The following is a 22,868-nucleotide window of genomic DNA, read 5'->3' on the forward strand; positions in this document are numbered from 1 at the left end:
ATGTAGCAGACCACCCTAAAAGTTAGGCCAAGGTTTTTCAACTGTTGCTGATATTTAACTAGTTATGCCACCGCATGGATATTTTAAAATCGTTTCCTAACATTAGAATCCTATGAAAAACATTAACATGTACAAAAATGGGCCAAGCCTCGCTTCGTGCCCGCTCCGCCGTAAAACGTTCTGAGATCCCATGTAGAGCCAAGTCTGCCTTTTGTTCTCATTCAATCGCCAATTGAACAATTATGTTATAAATTAAGTCCTTTTCCTAATTAATAACCAATATTCTTTGACTCTATCATTATTATACATCTTTGTTCGTATCAAAAATATCGTGACTTGGCAAGCGCAGGTAATTACCTTATAAATGTGTACATAAGGTTATGTATAACTCACCTAATAAACATGTAAATAGGGTTATGCATAACTCACCATATAATATGTACATAGGGTTGAGCATGACTCATCTTATAAACTTGTACATATCCCCTATACCATAAACGATTTAGTGAACATCCCTTCGATTATTTTAAAATCGGCAACGATTTAGTGACTTCCTTTTAATATTACTTACCTGCGATTGCCAAGTCACGATATTTTTGATACGAACAAAGATGTATAATAATGATAGAGTCAAAGAATATTGGTTATTAATTAGGAAAAGGACTTAATTTATAACATAATTGTTCAATTGGCGATTGAATGAGAACAAAAGGCAGACTTGGCTCTACATGGGATCTCAGAACGTTTTACGGCGGAGCGGGCACGAAGCGAGGCTTGGCCCATTTTTGTACATGTTAATGTTTTTCATAGGATCTCACTTCTTTTTGTAGACCCTCTCGTTATACTTCGGTAGTTATATTAAAACAAGACCCTCTCGTGGTAATTCGTTTGCCAATATAATCGCTAACGTTTCTCCATATTTACGCTGAATTACCCCTTTCGACCCGCAGAGAATATGCAATAAAGATTGTACGCGATATCCTAATATAAGAATGTAGCATCAGTTACGACACATTTCTTTTAAATTACTACACCTATTAGCTTTAATATATATTTAACTTTAGGTTAACTTTGGCCCATTACGTCCTTTCATCAAGAACACACACTATTACTGTTAAAAAGACGGCAGCGCCATCTAGTTTTAAAATAAAGAACTAAAGAACAATTTTATAAAAATTTCGGGATGTTTTAATTTTTCTGTGCTTTATAAAATAAATGAAAACTAAATCCTGAATTTTAAGTTTCTATCTACCCTAGAAGTACCTTAGAATTTTGATGATCGGTGAGTGAGTGAGTGAGTGACAAAATAAGGTAAATTTCACCTGCGATATTTCGAAAAGTATATTGGGTAGGATCTTGAAATTTGGAAACTATAGCTAGAATTGACAGTCCTCGCGGCAAGCAAAATTTCAGACTTTTACCTATACCCATAGCGAAGTTACAGTGGGCTTAAAAGAGCCACGAGTTGCTTCGAGAAAAGGATGTCAGTGCTCGACTTGGCTGGGAGCACTGCCGTGCTCCCAGATAAGGTACACACTTCGACATTTTCGCGTATGAGCCTGAGGTTAGGAAAAAACATTGGCAACCTAGGCCATCGTCACGAAAGCAAACTAACAAAAAACTCTTGGCAACAGAGCTGCCAGAATACAAAGTTTAAGGAAGACAAAATAGTAAAATATTGCTAGTCCCTTCTTAAACAAAATTATATGTTATTTCTGGACTGGTACAGTTTTACTACCCCATTATAGGAAAGGCCTATTAATAATTATCGTAATGTTCTTTTTATTGATGAGGTTAAGTTGTAAATTGTTCATGCCTATTAATAATTATCTTAATGTTCTTTTTATTGATGAGCTTAAGTTGTAAATTGTTTATGCCTATTAATAATAATCTTAATGTTCTTTTTAATGATGAGCTTAAGTTGTAAATTTTTTATTTGATACCTTCATAGTAACGTTAATAAAACCTTCAATACCTTGATTTAACCTCAGATTAATAACCCCTGGATATGAAAGGTAAACAAAACCGGGCGTTTTCAAATAGTATTGTAATGTGGCGCCCTCAGACGGCAAAACATAGAACTTTGTCACCCCATGCAGACAACGCAGTTTAAATTGTACGGTTGTACCGGCAAGGCCTAGCAAACGACAACAGTAAACAGTTTTTTTGTGTCTTCGAAGACCATTATTGCTTTTCTGTCATTTGATTTATCAAATTTATAGTTTAATCTTTACATAAATAAAAAACCAAAATCCTACCGAATTTAGTGACCAACACCTCCGGACCAGGTACCGGGATGAGAAGATAAAAAGAAACGGGAACAGCGGATAAAAAGTAGCCGAGGCTTAAAAAAGCATGGAGTAGCAAACGCGGTCACGCGCTTACTGAGTCTGTTTGGGGTAACAAGTTTTGACTAGAGGGGCGCTATAGAGATGCCGATGCCCTATACAAAAATGCCTCCCTATTTCCTTTCATATCCAGGGGGGTTATTAATCTGAGATTTAACTTTTCATTTATAGTCCTTATTTAATTTAAGGATGATGTCAGTTTGTAAGTCTTGTTAATTTAATTCCCCCTTTCCCACAGAGAGGGTCTGAAATTTAAATCACTTGGCAGAGACTGGAGGTCTTCAACATTCAGTGACAGACTCTCATTCTCAATGGGCATTTAAACAAGACGGCCCAAGGGCTCGTAATAGTAGCCACATCGTACGAGTGAATAGCCCCTCTATACCCTACCCTAATAAGTGGATAATCCCTCTCTACCTTACGCTAATGAGTGAATAGCGCTATCTTTTTCAATGCTTAAATGATTTACCGTGCATAAAATCAGAGTTAATAGCCCCTCGATTCCCTACTCTAAACAGTGATAAAATTATAACCGTATAAATTCACTTATGCTGTAATTCTAATATTCCGGCAAATCGAAGAACAAATAGTTTTAGTGATAATCCCCTGGATGAGTTTACAATATAAACTTATGCCGGTGCACACTTATCGCATATTATAAATTTCTAACAAGGACTTATGCCCAGAAACCTTCTAAAGAGAAAGTTTAGTTATAGTGATTACCCATTTTAGTGATTATCCCTCGAATTACCTTTAGCAATGCTAAAATGATCAAACGCACAACGCTCATTTAACACTATGTTAGCTCTATCTAAACCCACATTTGAATTAACCGCCAAAACGTTCCAGTCAAGCATAATATAGATGACGATAGCTACCGAACGATAACGAAAGACATGAGGAGCGAGGTAGGAAACGGGGAAAATCGTTATCTATTTAATTAGCACATAAATAAAAAGGAAATAAATATAAAAACCCCAAACATACAAATTCATAAGTATCCGACCCCACAGATAAAAATTCAAAAGTATCCGACCCCACAGATTAGGAGGTACCCCACCCCACATCACCCCGACATTTTAGGGATAAAAATAAATAGTAAAAATCTTGGGGTTTCTATCAAGACTCTATGGCTCTGTGGTAGAATGTCTGTCTACTGCGTGAGCAACCCGGGTTCTATTCCCGGCTGAGACCTGAAATTAGAGACTCGAAAGTGTGACTTTAGACATTTTAAGATATAAAATATGATATGAAATTAAAGCTGCCTATACCCTTTAAATACCAGTCGTCAGTAATCTAGCTTAATTACCAGTCTTCGGTAATCTAGCTTCCAGCCGTCGGTAATCTATCTTCATTACCAGTCGTCGGTAATCTAGCCCAATGATCAGTAGTCGGTAATCTACTCCAATGATCAGTAGTCGGTAATCTAGCCCAATGATCAGTAGTCGGTAATCTAGCTTAATTACATGTCGTCGGTAATCCGGCTTAATTACCAGCCGTCAGTAATGTATCGTAATTGACAATCGTCGGTAATTCGGCTTAATTACCAGCCGTCGGTAATCCTGATCAGTTACCAGTCGTCGGTAATTCGGCTTAATTACCAGCCGTCGGTAATCCTGATCAGTTACCAGTCGTCGGTAATCTGGCTAGATTTCCAGCCGGCGGTAATCCGATTTAATTAACAGTCGTCGGTAATCCGATTTAATTACCAGTCGTCGATAATCTATATTAATTACCCTTAATTGGTAATCTAGATTAATTACCCTTAATTGGTAATCTAGATTAATTACCCTTAATTGGTAATCTAGATTAATTACCCTTAATTGGTAATCTAGATTAATTACCCTTAAATGGAAATCTAGATTAATTACCCTTAACAAGTAATCTAGATTAATTACCCTTAATAGGTAATCTACTTTAATTACCCTTAATAGGTAATCTAGATTAATAACCCTTAATAGGTAATCTAGATTAATTACCCTTAATAGGTAATCTAGATTAATTACCCTCAATTCGTAATTTAGTTTATTTATCTTTAATTGGGAATTATCTTTATTTGATAATCTTGTTTAATTATCTTTATCTGATAATCTTGTTTAATTATCTTTATCTGATAATCTTGTTTAATTATCTTTATCTGATAATCTTGTTTAATTATCTTTATCTGATAATCTTGTTTAATTATCTTTATCTGATAATCTTGTTTAATTATCTTTATCTGATAATCTTGTTTAATTATCTTTATCTGATAATCTTGTTTAATTATCTTTATCTGATAATCTTGTTTAATTATCTTTATCTGATAATCTTGTTTAATTATCTTTATCTGATAATCTAGTTTAGCCATCTATAAAAGGTAATCAAGTTTAATTAGTTTTAATCTGTACTGAGAAAAGTTAAAATGTCCATTAATCTATCTTTTTGTTCTAAGAATTTGACTATATCCGCGGTAAAAGTCCAATAGTGGCTTCGTACGCTACATAACTCTTGCTAAAAAAGTCGCAAGTTCCATAGTTTCAGGGTAAACACGTAAGTCAGGGCATGTAATTAAAACTATGATAAACAATACCTGATGAAAAAAAATAGGCGCTTATTATGGATTAGGGCTTTCATATAAGACCGTTTTCAAATCTATCTAACGTATAGTTATTTTTTTAATGTAAAATGGGTAAGTTTGGAAAATTTCCCATGTTATTTTTATGGATATTTTCCAGATTTTTCCCAAAATCTGTGATTAATTTTATGGAAATGAAAACCACACTTATCAACTATATTTTTTATAAAATAAACTAAGTAATGGATCTCTTTGAAATTTTAGCCAAATATTCAGGGCCCAAATTGTAGTTCTATGGAATTTTTTAAAAACAGTTAATACAATACAAAAAAATACAACCAATCAAAACCCTCCTTATACATTAAGAGCTCTCAGAATAGACAAATTCGACTATTCCATATATGAAACAACTTCAGAGGAGATGGCTTCTATGCTAGGAACACTCGCTACGCGATTAAGCTTTGCTAAACGGAGCCTGGGGTTGCCTATAGCATCCCGCGTTTAGTGCAAAGGTGGGGCTTAATATTAAAGCCGACCGTAACCAAAGCATGGGCAATGGTGTGTTTCACAACTGACATTCAAAGCCACCGATGGAAAAGCCTAAAAATTAAATGAAACAAGATAGACTAGCCCATAATTAAGCCACATCGTTTACGTACTCTCGCTATCCCTATTACAATAAATATACTTCTAGTGAAATATCCCCTAATATACAGGTCAGGGGGAAAAATTTTTAAATGGATGCTTGGCAACGTGAATCACATGTCGCCAACGCCCGTAACTAAATTACTAATACTACTACCACCACTACTACTCACGGAAAACTATTAGCCCCATCGATACCTTGTAGCGAAGAAGAAACCAAAAAATTTCCAAAGCGCGCTTCAATAAAATCCTCGCCCGCTTGGAGCGTTTCTCTCTATCTCGGACCGTTCCTATATACTTTAGTTTTCTCTCCTACTATCTCTGCAACCCGCTTTCAACAAGCGACTGTAGAAGAAGCAGTATAGTATCAGGCTGGCATGCCGTAGGTCCCTGGTTCTAATCCCGGTTGTGGTGGAGATGAAAATAAATATTATAAATTTAAAAATCGTTGACCAAAAAATAATGGAGCCAGCGCCACCTAGAAGTGGTTTTACGAAGTACAATTTAAAAATAATGAACGAAACATCTTCTTCTTCTTCTGCTACACACCAAGTCAAACTAATAGCCCAGCATGAAAGCCGGTAACAATGTTCACAACTGAAAATAACAGCTAACAGCTAAAACGAACCCAAACGGTAAAAACTTGAAGTTGGTCTCTCTGCGCTGCTGGTCTACTACTCCATTCGCTTATTTTTTATGGCAAAAACACAAACTTAGGGAGGTATTAGGATATAAGGGCATTTTGTGTTTTAAGACTTGTGAAGGAAGGAAAACGAGCCTGTTTAATGAAATTTTAGATAACTTTGAAAGAAATTTATAAGATGCCATAAGTGTGCATCGGCATAAGTTTAAGTTGTAAACTCATCGAGTAGATAGTCATTAAAACTATCTGTTCTTAGATTCGCCGGAATATTACAATTACAGCATTAGTAAATAATTTGAAATGAGAAATGACAGACTGTCAGACAACACATTTTCTGGTTATCCAGAATTTTCCTCTAATATATTTTTTCCTAACCTTTGAAAAGGTCCATTTTCACTTTACCAGACTTTTACCTGACTTTCTAGGACCATTTTCTTCCATGACTTTTCAGGCCCATTTTGAATTTACCAGACTTTTCCCTGACTTTTCCTTGACTTTTTAGGCCCATTTTCAATTTCCCAGACTTTCTCCTGAATTTTTAGGCCCATTTTAAATTTCCCTGATTTTCCTTTGAATTTAAATAATTAGAAATGAGAAATGTCAGACAGTCAGACAACACATTTTCTGGTTACCCTGATGCTGTTATCCAGACTTTCACTCTAATATATTTTTCCCTGACCTTTAAATACGTCCATTTTCACTTTCCTAGACTTTTACCTGACATTTTAGGACCATTTTCAATTTCTTAGACTTTTCCCTGACTTTTCAGGCCCATTTTCAATTTCCCAGACTTTCCCCTGACTTTTTTGGCCCATTTTCAATATCCCAGACTTTTCCTTGACTTTTTAGGCCTAATTTCAATCGAAAAAAGTTATTAAATGAATAAATCTATATGGTTATATTTATGTTGAAATGAAAGCCATTAAATCCATCTCTTTGTCATTTGGCTCCGTTAATTTCTGAAATTTACCAAAAACTAGTGTATTACATATTTAACCAAAATTCATGTTAATTAACCATACAAAAAACGTTATGAAATAAAGAGCCTGAGAATGGATCCCCTTAAAACAAGAACCAAGACCTGTGAGTGTTAGTTTGAAATAATTTTTGAAAATGAACACTTTCGTTTCTTTGATATTTACCTACGATAATTTCAGAAACTTTGAAGGCTAAGTTGGAAAACCACTGTAACACTGAACAGTCTGTTACACATTAAACATAAACCAAAATAAATATAATATTAATTATACATGTTATAAACGCCTTTAAAAAAACGCGCCCTCAAAATACAAAAGCTACGTTAGTATGTCGAAAATTAAGAAAACATGTTAGAGAACCAATGAACAGCAATCTTTTGCACGTTTAATACAAAATTTAAATTTAAATAATGCAAATGTAAAATGTTATTAAACGAAAGACTATAGAGTAATTTCTTTCCCAAATAGGCAACGTCATAACCCTCTATCTCTTACCTTAGTTATATCCGCCCTCCCCTTCCCTTTCGGGGGCAAATAGTATTCTCTAGTACAAAGTTGCCCCTAACGTAGGGGATACACAGATCACTCCCCCTCTCAACCGAAATTACTCTATATACAGTTCTGTACGTCATTATTTCCCTTGAAAAGTTGTCGCTAGCGTTCAGCCAGCGGCGGTTTCATCATCAAGGTGTAAAATTTACCTCTACAGCTGATTGATGTGTCCTAGCTGTCACAGATAATAATGTAGTAATTAATTGATCTTCCAATAAGATTAATAATTAATTTGAACATACAAACAGTATTCGTAATGTCTGGCTTAGTGGCTTTTATCCCAACCGAAGTTAATGTTGCCTATTCCTATAACATCAACATAACGCTACCTTGACCGAGGCTTAGCGAAATTAGTTAATAATGAAATATTCTGTTGGCTTTTAAAATTAAAATTAATTTTAGTAAATTTCATTGACGTTTTTTGTTGTGAAAACAATAAAAATCATACCTTATTAGCCACCTCTTTAATTCCAATTCCCAAATTTTAGTTTTAACCGAGAGCTCAAACGCCATGTTTATCTAGCTAAAGTCCCTCTAACGGCGTGAATCACGACAAAAACGCCGTAAGTCCAATTTAAAAAATTAGGGCTAAAATGCGTCTCTCTAATAGTGCTAAAACGCCGTAACTTGAATACCCAAAACAACGTAACTAGAAGTATGTGTTTATAATGATAAGAATCAATACTTAAACTTAATTGATCTTAATGAAACTAAAAAAAGGCGCTCCAATGAACTGTTCTCTTTCATTTAAGATGGTTCCCAAACGTATCGAATGAATAGTTTTCCTTATATCCCTGCGGGGTTGACCCCCACTTTCTATAAAATTCCCATGTTATGTCTATGGAAGAATATTGTATCTTTCACCAATTGTCGGATTAATTTTATGAATTCTAAAACCACCCTTAACAACATTTTTCTTTATAGAATTAACTATTAGAAATTTTAACACAAATTAGGGCCTAAATTTTAGTTCACTGGCAAAATTTCAAAGCAGCAAACACAATACGAAAAATGTTACGGCCAATCAAAGAACCCTTCTTTAGCATTAGAGGCAGTATCAAGTCTTATCAAAGAGAGCGACCGCTTTCCTAGAATTTGTACGAGTAATAATTCTATCACTGTTTAGGGTAAGGCATCGAGGGGCTATTTACTCTGATTTTATGCAATGTAAATCATTTAAGCATTGTAAAATGTAGCGCTATTCACTCATTAGGGTAAGGTATAGAGGGGTTATCGACTCTAAAGGGTAGGGTATAGAGGGGCTATTCACTCGTACGATGTGGCTACTATTACGAGCCCTTGGGTCGTCTTCTTCATTTTAAGTTGATAATTTTCTATCTAAATCCAAGACAAAATCCTAAAAACGAAATGAAAATCCTAAAAACCAAATGAAAATCCTAAAATCCATATGAAATTCCAAGTTAAAATCCTAAAATCCAAATGAAAGGAAAACGAGCCTGTTTAAAGAAATTTTAGATAACTTTGAAAGAAATTTATAAGATGCCATAAGTGCGCATTGGCATAAGTTTAAGTTGTAAACTCATCGAGTAGATAGTCATTAAAACTATCTTTTCTTCGATTCGCTGGAATATTACAATTACAGCATTAGTAAATTTATACGAGTAATAATTCTATCAATGTTTAGGGTAGGGCATCGAGGGGCTATTCCCTCTGATTTTATGCAATGTAAATCATTTAAGCATTGTAAAAGGTAGCGCTATTCACTAATTAGAGTAAGGTAGAATTAAGGTAAATTAATGACGATTATTAAGTTTTTAAGAAAAACCTCATAACTGGCTCTCGACTCGCAGAGGTCTATTTTTGTTTCCCAACTTGTCTTATCATTTAATATGAACCAATTGCCTTATAAATTTACAAAATAAGTAAAAAAGATGGTCGCTAGAAATTAAACGTTTCAAATAGCAATGTTTTAATTTATTTTAGAATAAAGTTCCTTAAAACGACTTATCTAGAACTAATGTAGATTTCCGACGATTAAAATAATTAATATCAATTATATTTATTTAGTTATTTAAGAAAAACCTCTTAATTTGGTTGTAGCCCTCGTCTCGCCTCGGAGAGGTTTATTTTGGTTTCGCAACTCTTTTTATTATTCTACAGATAACTCTCGGATAGGTTTCTACTTCTTAATTGTTTCAACATATTGCGATGAAAACTAGTAGATAGGCCGAGTGTTAAAAGTAATAAAAATCAATTTAATTTTAATAGTTCTAACGGTCGGCTTATTTGTTAAAGAACCCACTCTCAAATTTTTTCCCCTTAAAAAAATGGCGGCCGCAAACGGGGTGAAAATGGGGAAAAGAGCTATCCAAAAGACGATTTGGCCGGCCATTTGGCTTGCCAAATGTTTGGATAGGGTTTGAACCAAATGAAAAAGGATTTGGAGTTACAGTATACGGATTAGTGTCATTTGGGCATGAGCCGACCCCAAATCCAAATCATTTGGATTAGGAACGATCCAAATGTAGTTAGAGAATAGGGTCTCTGGTCAAAATTCTAAAATCATTTTGAAAATCCCAAAATCTTGAAATCCCGTACACAAAATCGCTCCATGTCCGGCCGCTCGATATTCTGAAAGTTATGTTAGCCCTTATGCTCTCGTCAAGGCTTAAGGCATTATAGTGCATGATTATAAATGAAGCCAGTATGAAGTTTTTTTAAATTTTAAATATATTTTCTGCATTTATATATACAAATATATTTGTCCTAGATTTGGTTTTAAATTATCAATATGTTTCTGTTTAGTCCAAAGCACTAAAAAAAATGAAATGCTAAGTATAGACTTTTATGATCTCGGAGAGAGTCGTTACGTTACAATAGACTATACTAATATGATATTTGTTTGAAATTTAAATATTGAATATAATGTATTTAAAAAAAATAGAAAACCTAATGATAGTTTTCAGGTTACCCTGAATGATCTGGACAAATAATGAATTGTTTATCTCTGTAGGCGACGATACCATAAAATATACATATAAATCCAATACCACCATCTTGATGTTAGGTTAATATTATAATTTTGTTACTATGTTTTCAATTAACATAATGAAGAGCGTAATGATCTCGGCAATAATATATGATAACAACAGAAATGAATTTGAGGTTAGTTTTATATTTTAGTAATGTTTCCGAGAGTAATCAAGAAAATGAAAATTATCTGTTTCACTTTAATGATGTGAGAATAGGTCATGATATAAATATAATAAAACAAGTTGGGAAACCAAAGAAACCTCTCCGAGTCGAGACGAATTTACTTTCCATTCACAGGTCCACCATGGACGAACCAATACTGAAGGACGGATGGCAGAGGGAGAAAGTTGAAAAATACTTGTTAATTAGCCTTCGAGCGGCAGATGGTAGCAAACCGGATAGTGGGGGAATCAATGTTCTAGCGAGGGAAGCAGCTAAAGTCTTATTTTGTCTAGATGGCGCTAGCGTTTTCCGGGATTTGACTCCGCATTTTCATAACCCCCGCCATTTTGGCGCTGAAACGGGGGAAGTAAGCTTTACATTGGTTGTTTAGTCGCTTAGTAATGGGGGCAGTATTGGGCTGCCATTGGTTCTTCAGTATAACTTCGTCCATGGGTCCACCAGCCATTGAGAAAAACCGGAAATACGTAGCTCAAATTGGCGGGATATTGCGAAGGTCATTTGTAAAGGTTTGATCGTTTAACATTTCCCTGTGTATTCTCATAAGTCTAATGAGGACCTAATATCTACCACTTTAGTGTGTATTTAACTTTCGGCTCACTCTGAACCGTTAACACCCCTTGTAAGAGGACACGAAACAAGGTCAATTCTGGTTTAAATCTAGGGTATCTTATTTCATAGACCCAATCGCTTCAACACTTATAGAGAGACGAAGTATTAAAATCCATATAATGTAGTGAAATTAAAAGTTGCGTTTGCACTATATATAAATGTAGTAAAGCTGAATTAAACAGTAAACACCAAATTTGAAATGTTAATATCAAAAGATGTTCTTGGAATATTGAGATGAAACAGAGCTTTATAGCTACACAACTACTAAAAGAATCGTAATGCCGAAAATTATTTAAAATATTTCCATTTAATATTCTGCAAAAAGGAAATGTTATCGTTTTGTAAGAGATCTTATCATCCTACTCGCTTTATATTAACTTTGATATGCGTGTAGTGTTTCGATTCAGATGCAATCTTCATTACTCGTTCTATGTAAACTCTCACTTGTGTCACTTCAAAGAAATAAGTTTATCTTAAATAATTAATTAAATATAAATGATATTAATTATTTTAATCGCCAGTAAATAACTTTAAAAATAGTTAAATCGTATCGTTTAAAATAAAGTTGTTCCTATTCTCTTTCGAAACTTTGCTAATATTGACGTTTAAAGTGAAGGGTACCCCTCTTGCCCGCTTTCTTCAAATTTTGGGGTATATATACGATTCGTTTCCATTATAATAATAGATAAAAAGGCATTCGCGTGAACCGATGGTGGAAGCCCTGCCATTGGGAGGCTAGACGTTTTCCGTAACCCTAGCCGATCGCCGTGTATATCTTGAAACCAATTGATGACGAAGGAAAAGAAGCCAGAATGTACTGACTAGCGTCCATGTGGAATGGACAAAGACCTGAAGATGGTGGTTCATAGAAGCTGGTGTCAATGTGGAATTGACGAAGAACAGAAGATGGTGGTGCTTGGAAGCCAGCAAGTACAGACTAGTGTCCATGTGGAGTAGAATAGCCAGAGGAGACAAACACAATTTTCCAAATTTCCGTGAACTGTCAATGCAGTCCGGAAATTGGGAACACGTTTGCTCCGATACGCAAACTGCGAACGCGGTCACGTGGGGTGTGACACACACACACAGACAGACAGACAGACACACCCACACGTCCAGTGTAATACCTCTCCGTGACGTCATCGTCACTCGGAGAGGTAAAAAGAAAGGGAACTTGAAATTGCTTTTGGTAATACACTTGTTTACATATAGCCACATAAATGATGTGAGAATAGGTTATAATATACGTATATTAAAGAAGGGAACTTTTAAAATTGCTTTTGGTAATACTCTTGTTTATATATATAGCCACAAAGTAATCAACAACATGAAAATGCTTAGGAAGACGTTTATGTTCTCGAATATAAACGATGCGAATAAGATATCACTACAAATGCAACTAACTTGGAATTGATTAAAATTTTCAGGTAGACCTTAATTATCTGCAATTGATTGATTTCTTAAAATATATCATTACAAACTAATGATTTGATATGATTACAAATTTATATTTCATGAAGTCCAAAAAAAAGAAAAATTATATGCGTTATGAGAAATGATTAAAATGGAACTATATAGAGGCCTTAATTCTGTAAAACGTATTTTGTGCAAGAAAGTAAACTATATATAGATTAAAATGTGCGTATAATAAGTGCTGCTAGTTTTTATGTGGGACATATTATAATTGGATTATTTTGGTACAGGAGAGTACCTTTAACGCTAGGATATTCTAGCGTAGCATTCTCGTTTTCATAATATATGACCCTGAATAATTACCACTCCTCCTATACTTCACAAGCTTAGAAAATGGACATGGTAAAACTGTTATTCAATACACTAAGTCAGTTTAAGATGCTAGCTAGTTCTAAGCTATTGTCTCTAGTTTACCAACCGCCTATCAATGGTGAATTAACTTACCACCCTCCTACCAAGGGTGAGTTGCGTTACTATCCGCCTGCTAAGGCAGAATTGCGTTACCACCCCCCTACAATGGTTAAATTATGTTACCACCCGCCTACCAATGGTGAATATAGTTACCACCCGTCTGCCAAGGGTGCATTAAGTTACCAAGAGCCTATAAATGGTGGATGAAGTTACCAACATTCTACCACTGGTGAATTAAGTTACCAGCCACCTACCAATGGTGAATTAAGTTATCAACCGCCTTCCAATTGTTATATTATGTTACTACCCGCCTACCAATGGTGAATGAAGTTACCAACAGCCTACCGATGGTGAAATAAGTTACGACCCGCCTAACAATGGTTTACTAATTTATCACGCGCCAATCAATGGTGAATTATGTTACCAACAGCCAACCAATTCTGAGTTATGTTACCAACCTTCTACCAATGGTGAATTAACCTACCACCCGCCAATTAATAGTGAATTAAGTTACCACCCGCCTATCAATGGTGAATTACGTTACCATCCGACTACCAAAGGTGAATTACGTTACCACCCGACTACCAATGTCGAATTAAGTTACCACCCGCCTACCATTGGCGAATTAAGTTACCACCCGCCTACCATTGGCGAATTAAGTTACCACCCGCCTACCAATGGCGAATTAAGTTATATGTTAAAAAAATCTCCCCTTTTCGTATTCGAATAGACCGCTTATAATATGTTTTTAATGAGAGCATTATTTGAAAATTAAAACGCGTTCTCCCTTGAAAAAAATAAATTTCATGATAATAGGTTTCGGGAAAATGGAATCGTTGTTGATAAATCTGAGATATATTGTAACCTTCCGTAGTAATTAGGGAACCTCCTGAGTTTCTACTCCAGGGGTGTAAGGTTACATACAGGATTAACACCCTGTGTTACCTCTGACCTTTCCCCGTACTATATAAGCATCGACTGCTTATCCTATTAAGTCAGTCATTCTCCACTACTAGAATGTAGTAGTATGCTCGAGCATAGGGCGTCTTGCCCTGGTATTGGACTTCATCGTAATTAGTAATTATTATTTAATTCTTTAGTTGTAATAAATGCAAGTCGGTATTTAATTATCGTTTAATAATTAATTTAGTTAAATAAAGTATGATTGAATCTGAGGAACCAGAGTCGTTATTCTTAGTTATAGCCAAGGCTTTTATGGCCACGTGGGGCGAGTTTAGTAATCTCGCAAGCGTGGTTACATAAATGGCGAACTTGCCAGGACACGAAGAATCCTGGTCCATTTAGATTTTGCTTTGGCTATGCTAAGCCTTAGTGTAATCGTGGTTAGTGATTATTAATTGTTAGAACTTAAGATAAGGTAGTGACTTGCAGACTTGGACTACCCGTGACAAGCACTATTGAGTTTGTAGGGAGCTCAAAACCTTTCTTTAAGCATTAATTCACTACGATCACGATGTTCAACTCATACTCAACTTCTTCAAAAGCAAGTTAATCACTTGGCTTATATCAATGGGACACTCCCTAAAGAGAAGACACTACAGTCAGCAATCAACGCCTACAGAGGACGATTCTGAGCCAAGTTCTTCAACGAACGGTGGAACTGCAGGCCACCCTACTACGGAGACTTCCTCAATCACATCGTCTGATACGGCAGCTCAAGATCTGACTAGCCTCATCCAGGAAGCGTAAGACGTATCTAACCTGGGAGGACGAAAGCTAGGACGAGCCATCCGATGCCATAGTTCCTGCTTTCATCGAATTCTTTATAACTTAAATAATTAACCTAGTATGATAGTTCACTGGAGTCTTTTAATTATCGGTTACATTGTTTAAAGTTAATTATTATTATATTCTGTTTAAGTTAGAAGATTTATTTATTTAAATTTTCCGTCGATGAAGTCCAATCTTGTCGTCTGGGGGGATGTAACCTTCCGTAGTAATTAGGGAACCTCCTGAGTTTCTACTCCAGGGGTGTAAGGTTACATAGAGGATTAACACCCTGTGTTACCTCTGACCTTTCCCCGTACTGTATAAGCATCGACTGCTTATCCTATTAAGTCAGTCATTCTCCACTACTAGAATGTAGTAGTATGGTCGAGCATAGGGCGTCTTGCCCTGGTATTGGACTTCATCGTAATTAGTAATTATTATTTAATTCTTTAGTTGTAATAAATGCAAGTCGGCATTTAATTATCGTTTAATAATTAATTTAGTTTTATAAAGTATGATTGAATCTGAGGAACCAGAGTCGTTATTCTTAGTTATAGCTAAGGCTTTTATGACCACGTGGGGCGAGTTTAGTAATCGCGCAAGCGTGGTTACAATATTATTTTTTATTTCAATTAAATTATAGGAAACTAATCCATTAGAAGTAAGATCAGGTGATTGAATTAATTTCTAAGGAGTAGTAAAATACGGACTGTCTTTAAAATTAAATTTAAAAAAAAAGATATCCGCGCATCAGTCAACTGGAAAAACCCTTATCGTTTTTTTGGTTTTCTTTGGCTCGGCCAAACCTAGTAATTTTTATGTAATACGCATTATGATTATATAAAGGCAATTGTAAAAGCCTAGCATTTGTGAAATTTTAAAGTCTCCTTTTTTACCCTAATCTAGCAACTTTCGAACATCTACTTTCCATGCGAATTCATGTCTTTAATTTTCATAAACATTTCGTGTAAAATATTATAATTTCAGATATGTTTAAAAATCGATTTTTTTTGGGTGTTATTCGTTTAAGTTCGAATGTATTTAATAGGTTTCTTTCAATGCAGTGTATTAAAGTACATGCAGTAGTGATGAAATAATGATTTGCAATTGTCAGTGAAAATAATTAAATTTAACGTACTAACTTTTTATTACTCTCAGCCGTGGGTTCCTTAAGTGGTGCAGCAACAGTTGGAGCAAACACGAATATAATAAACTCTCTTTATTTATTTAAGCTATAAAAACCATTATCTTCCTCTAACCTTTAAATTCCATATCGATTATTGCATTTTCCGATTTTATTTTTACTCAGTATTACGCATAATGTAAGTCCCGCTTGAACGTTAACTGTTTACTTTAATCTCCATTTACTAACACCAACTAAGGGTGAGCCAAGACAAAGAGCCCTTTAAAACTTGTTCCAACAACCAAGTAGTGTTATTGACATTTTTACTTTTACATTTAATCTAGTAGAAAGTATACCTAGCTAGATTATTCTCGCTATTTTGGTCAGTATGAGCAAACAACAAATGGATCTTCGGGCTTGATTAATCTCGCTCTTTTCCGCAGTATGCGTGCAAAAAAATGTATCATCGACCTTAATTATTCGTAAGTTTGTAAAATGTCGAGAATTCGGCCCTATGAAGAGAATAAAATGGACAGAAAATCGTTGAGACCTGATAAAATAAAAACCGTATGAAATCTTAACAAAACGTATTCTTCAATTGTAAAGTTTCGAATTACGAGATATTATCGTGCTGTATAGCTCTCAAAGATAAGGATCAATCTACAGATATTTTCAACACTAATAACTCGTTCACAATATTCCCAATTTTAAAATATAAAAATTTAAACTTTTCAAGAGATATCTTTTCAGATATCAAAGTATTTCAAACTTCTGCTAATAGCAAATGTTAGTCGAAAGTAAAACCTAGTATCAAACTAGTATCCCTTAAATTCTTCTACGTGACATTTTTACTTGAACAACTATTGAGAACAAAATACATGGGTAAATATTGTTGAAAAATATTTCAAAAAATGAAATTTTGGTTAAAAAAGTAAGATAAGAATTTTTCTAAATAATTTATGTTTTATAATCATGTCTTCAAAAGTGAAATTTTGAATATTGCAACGCGTGACGGTTGGAAGTATGTACAAGACAGGGAGAGTTTCGATTAATAACTGAGTTTAATGTTGTTGTATTACGGAAAACATAATTGATAAACAAAATAAGAGTAAAAAAAGTATACGGTGACAGGGTGACCACAACAAAGCCTTCAAAAAAATATAGGAAAATAGGAAATTTACAATTGATTTATAGGAAATTATAGGAGATTTTTCATTAAAATAATAGGAAAATATAGGAGATGTTTCATTAAAAAAATAGAAAAATATAGGATATTTGCCATTGAAAAAATAGGAAAATATAGGTTTCAAATGATTTGGATTAAATAAGACATGATTTTCAACACAAACTAAAACAGTATGAATCAACTTAATTTAAAAATATTAAATACAATTCGTTAGCCAGATACCTCGTGGAAATGACGGAATACTAAACTCAGGGCCCGATTAAGCAATTTTGCACCCGGGCGCCAAGATAATGTGCGCCCCCTTAAGTTGGAAAAAAAGAACAGCAAATGTTGCTAAGGGGGAATAGTTTAACTCAATGCGACGGCAACAAGTCTTGCGCCCAGGGGCCATTACCCACTCGCCCCCTTTAATCCGTCCCTGACTATAACATATTCAAAGGGCATCTCCCTATCTCTGGAACAACCAGAGTTACGAGCCTCCAAAGTAGTGTAATGCTATTCTTATGGAGAGGGGTATGTTTGTGAATATTTTCCTCATTTACTTCACCCCTGTTTTCTCGATCCCCAAGTTTTTAGTATGGTTAGATGGTGGGGGGCAAATAGGACTATTACATAATCAAAGGGCATCTCCGTATCTCTAGTAGAACCAGAGTTATGAGCCTCCAAAGTTGGCTGTAATGCTATTCCTATGCAAGGTGTGTTTATGAACATTTTTCTTAATTACTCAGCCCCTTTTTACTCGACCCCCAAGTTTTTAGTATGGTTGGATGGAGAACTCAATGCGCCCCCAACAAGCCTTGTGCCCCATCGGTCTCCCCTTTAATCCGTCCCTGGCTAAACTAAAACACGATCTGAAGCAGACAACAAGTTTTTTTAACTCTTATTTTTTTCCGTTTCCCATAACATTTTCATGGAGTAATTTTATCGGCGTGAGAATTATGTTTCCTTAAAAGTGCCTTACATTGCATCTAAGTCTCCTAAATTATAGCTCCATGGTCGCAGGCTGGCAGCAAGGATTTATAATACAAGCTAAACGTTAGCTTATGTTATTAATCCTTGGTTTCAGAAATGCAAAACTGCATTCATGTGTGTCACACTTTATATTTTTGAGTGCCATCTACTAAAACCAACAGTGAGAGCGCGCAAAGTATCAAAAAATTTCGAAAAATAGGAAAATATAGGAAAATTGTCTAAATTATAGGAACTAATAGGAAGGTATCGAAAAAATAGGAAAAATTATAAAATATAGGAATTGTGGTCACCCTGCGGTGAGCTTAGCAGGCGCGAGGAAGGACTCGAGGGGTTACTAGTCGAGGGCGAACTGCTCGTCGAGAGTCCACAAAAAAGGGCGCGAGAGGAAAAGGGTTGTTATTTTGGATAAAACGTATTTGTCCAAGGGAGTGACGTCATGGAAAAATAACGGAGGCCCGGTGGTCTTCTTAGGGTTAGAAAGGTAGCATAAAGTAGTGTAAAGGTGAGTGTGTGTGGGGAGGGGATGCGGCTAGGAAGATGCTTGCAATTCCGGCCCCCAAGGAAAAAGCATGTCCTCATGCGTCATCGCTAGTCTTGGCAGGTTCGTCGTCGTCACTACTATTGGCAGTGTCTTCCGAGGCAACAGCAAGGTCTTCAAGATCGTCGTAATGACGGCCCGCGAAAGGTTTCGCGTTGGACAGGTGAACGGGAAAGATGCGGTGTGTCCGCCGCGTCCGGAATGCTGACGGGTCTTCTACTTGTAGCGTGGTGAAGCCAACTAGTCGCACTACCTGGTATGGGCCTTTGTATTTGGCCAAGAGTTTTTCGGACTTTCCGACCTGTCGGGTAAAGTTCCGGACTAAGACAAGGTCCCCGGGACGGTACAAAGGACCGAGAACGCGTTGACTGTCGTAGACTCGTTTCTCGCGAGCCTGTTCGCGAATTATCGCAGTACGGGTAAAGCCTTGTTTTCACGGGACCGAAATTTGGCGCAAAAAGCGGCAAAATTCCGCTTTCTCGCACCGAAATTTTGCTTATCACCGCGGCGATAGGTTTTCACAGAGCCGTTTTTACGGCGAGCAATATTTTTTTCTCCCTCTTTTCTGTCGTCTGCTCTTTAGTCTGCTTCATTTTATTTTTTATTGAACTTCCATTTTTAAAGAGTTCCGTATGTCTGGCCCGTTTTTTCCTCTCCTCTTTCAGTAGTCTGCTCTATGGTCTGCTTGATTATTTATTTATATTCCCAAAAATAAAATGGATAACAATAGCCAAGCATTAATTAGAGCCAATTTAGGAGTTATTAACCTTGCGGTTATAATATTAGCTACTCAGGTGTTAAATAGGAATAATCGCAAGTATAAAAAATCCATATGGGTAAGAAATATATTTCGAAAGAGAAAAGAACAAGGCTGTTTTTTTAATCTCATCAGAGAAATGAGGGAATCTGATTTGGATAGCCACTTTAGGTAAGAGGATTTGCAACATATCATAAATTTATAACCAATATTAACTTTATAATTGATCAACAGATTTTTCCGAATGACTTCTGGACAATTTAATGAAATATTAACCTTAATCAAAGATCGAATTTCAAAGAATGATACTGTCATGAGAAAATACATCTCCGCCGAGGAAAGACTGGCTCTCACACTGCGGTAGGTATGGATAGCTGATATAGTATTGTATTGCCAACAATATCAATTTAAAATAAATTTGATATTAATAATGGTATAAATTATTTCAGGTTCCTTGCAAGTGGTGACATGCAAGTCAGTATGTCTTTCGCCTTTCGATTGGGCAGAACAACTGTCAGCAATATAATTAAAGAGACCTGCGCTGCCATTTGGGATATTATGTCACTATCATACGTTAAGTTTCCCGAATCTAAAAATGACTGGGTGGAAATTGCTAAAGGATTTGAAACAAGACGGCCCAAGGGCTCGTAATAGTAGCCATATCGTACGAGTGAATAGCCCCTCTATACCCTACCCTAATGAGTGGATAACCCCTCTATACCTTACCCTAATGAGTGAATAGCGCTATCTTTTTCAATGCTTAAATGATTTACCGTGCATAAAATCAGAGTGAATAGCCCCTCGATTCCCTACTCTAAACAGTGATTAAATTATAACCGTATAAATTTACTTATGCTGTAATTCTAATATTCCGGCGAATCGAAGAACAGATAGTTTTTAGTGATAATCCCCTCGATGAGTTTACAACATAGACTTATGCCGATGCACACTTATCGCATCTTATAAATTTCTAACAAGGACTTATGCCCAGAAACTTTTGAAAGAGAAAGTTTAGTTATAGTGATTACGCATTTTAGTGATTATCCCCTCGAATTACCTTTAGCAATGCTAAAATGATCAAACGCATAACGCTCATTTAACACTATGTTAGCTCTATCTAAACCCACATTTGAATTAACCGCCAAAACGTTCCAGTCAAACATAACATAGATGACGATAGCTACTGAACGAGAACGAAACACATGAGGAGCGCGGTAGGAACCGGGGAAAATCGTTATCTATTTAATTAGCACATACATAAAAAGAAAATAAATATAAAAACCCCAAACATACAAATTCATAAGTATCCGACCCCACAGATAAAAATTCAAAAGTTTCCGACCCCACAGATTAAGAGGTACCCCACCCCACATCACCCCGACATTTTAGAGATAAGAATAAATAATAAAAAACTCGGAGTTTCTTTCAAGTCTCTATGGTTGAGTGGGTAGAGTGTTTGTCTTCTACACCAGCGTCCCGGGTTCAATTCCCGGGTCTGACTTGAAAAAATTTTAATTAAAATTAAATCTCTAACCGAGCCCAGTAACCCCTATGGGTGGGTTGTGGTAATATAAAGTTCCTTTTAAGCTAAAATCTGACGATAACGAAGCGACAACCCCGGCCACTACTACTACTACTACTACTACTACTACTACTACTACTACTACGGACGGCTCGGGTCAAACTAAGAGCCTATCGTATACTACGATATGGCTAAAAACTTGGAATCTGCCCCATTGCTTGGGTGCTCTCGACGGAAAGCATGTAGTAATCGAGTGCCCTTCAAATTCTGGCTCAAAGTTTTTTAACTACAAGGGAACTTTTAGTATCATACTTATGGCCCTTTGCGACTCGAACTACGTTTTTCGAATGTTGGACATAGGGAGTTTTGGGAGCCAGAGTGATGGTGGTGTTTTTTCTAAAACCTCATTTGGAGCACGGGTTCAAACCAATCCGGCATCTTTGAATATTCCACATTCAAGCCCTCTAGTCAATTCACAAATAAATTGCCCTTATTTTTTGTTGGCGACGAGGCCTTTTCTCTACTAGAAAACTTTCTACGACCATACCCAGGAAAGGATCTAAGCCATGAAAAGAAGATAATCAACTATAGATTGAGCCGTGCGCGACGTATTATTGAGAATACTTTTAGTATAATGGCAGCTCGTTGGCGAATATTCCGGAAGCCAATAAAGGGAAAATGTGAAAACATAGACCAGATTGTAAAGGCATGCATAGTGTTGCATAATTTTTCAATGACCCACGAGACCAATACCTTATCCCATAAAAGAAGATACAAGACACCCAATTTTGCAGATACCGAAGATGCAAATGGTAACATCATAGGAGGAGGATGGAGAAATATTGTAGCCGGTGGAAATTAGGGTGGGGGTGTCAGGGGTGCAAATAGGCATGGAGCACAACCCGCAGAACCAAGAAATACCCTGGCCAACTATCTTTGCAATGAAGGTGCGGTTGAATGGCAAGACGCTTCCGTAAACAGAGTAAACATAAATACATAATTGAAATTCCTTATCTTTTTTCGAGTTTCGCAAGTAAAGAAAAAATTAACTGACAAAAGTTTAATTGTTATTCTGTTTGGTTAAACTTTTCAAATAAAATTTGTTCAAACTTAAAACGCACAACTGCTTTATCTGTTTCGCTTAATTTTTCAAAAGGTTTCTCCACACTTCGGAAATAATAGTAACTTTCTGTGTGTTCCGGAGATTTGTTTTGGGGCAAAAGTTGTTCCAAGTTTGACGTTGCTTTTTGCAATATATTTATTACTTTCTTAATTATTCCATTATCTTGTAATTTCTTCTTTTGTTTTGGTCCTTCTGTTTCCGTCGTCTCCTTCTTCAGATGACCCCACGCTCTTGCCACAATTAAATTCAGTGTCGGTGGTTGATGACCTTGAAGTTGAACATTGTGGGTCATTATTCAAAAGATTTCCTTCATATCTGAAAATATATTCTTATTTAAAGTTCTGGATTACATACTAAATAGATAAAAACCTACAAAGAACAATCTTGGTTTTCTTGGATGACAATTTCGCTTTCGTCAATTATTATTCCTTCCTCTTCAAAATTACTCGTAGTTCTAAAATTATAGTATTATAATTTTGATCTCACCTTAATTATGTAAAATTTCAATCATACTCTCTGTGGGCGAC

At 35.8% G+C, this 22,868-nt stretch overlaps 1 protein-coding gene across 1 annotated transcript; it reads left to right on the forward strand.

Annotated features, from left to right (window-relative positions):
• The first annotated feature begins 19,835 nt into the window (after nt 1-19,835).
• LOC149680241 (uncharacterized) lies at nt 19,836-22,080 on the forward strand. Its single transcript, XM_089834604.1, has 6 exons — nt 19,836-19,867; nt 19,931-20,056; nt 20,146-20,339; nt 21,127-21,143; nt 21,269-21,637; nt 21,679-22,080. Exons 1-6 carry the CDS (start codon nt 19,836-19,838, stop codon nt 22,078-22,080), a joined length of 1,140 nt encoding a protein of 379 aa, XP_089690730.1.
• The last annotated feature ends 788 nt before the right edge of the window (nt 22,081-22,868 follow it).

The sequence above is a fragment of the Phalangium opilio genome, unplaced genomic scaffold (assembly GCF_054372755.1).
Source record: "Phalangium opilio isolate 3A_F unplaced genomic scaffold, DU_Popi_V2 ptg000039l_2, whole genome shotgun sequence".
In the NCBI taxonomy this organism is placed as follows: domain Eukaryota; kingdom Metazoa; phylum Arthropoda; class Arachnida; order Opiliones; family Phalangiidae; genus Phalangium; species Phalangium opilio.

Excerpts from the sequence above, each read along its gene's own strand:
- LOC149680241 (XM_089834604.1), top strand. The coding sequence starts at position 19,836 with ATGAGGGAATCTGATTTGGATAGCCACTTTAG. Across the intron at positions 19,868-19,930 it reads GATTTGGATAGCCACTTTAG|ATTTTTCCGAATGACTTCTG; the intron begins GTAAGAGGATTT and ends ATTGATCAACAG. Across the intron at positions 21,638-21,678 it reads AAACCTCATTTGGAGCACGG|CCCTCTAGTCAATTCACAAA; the intron begins GTTCAAACCAAT and ends TCCACATTCAAG.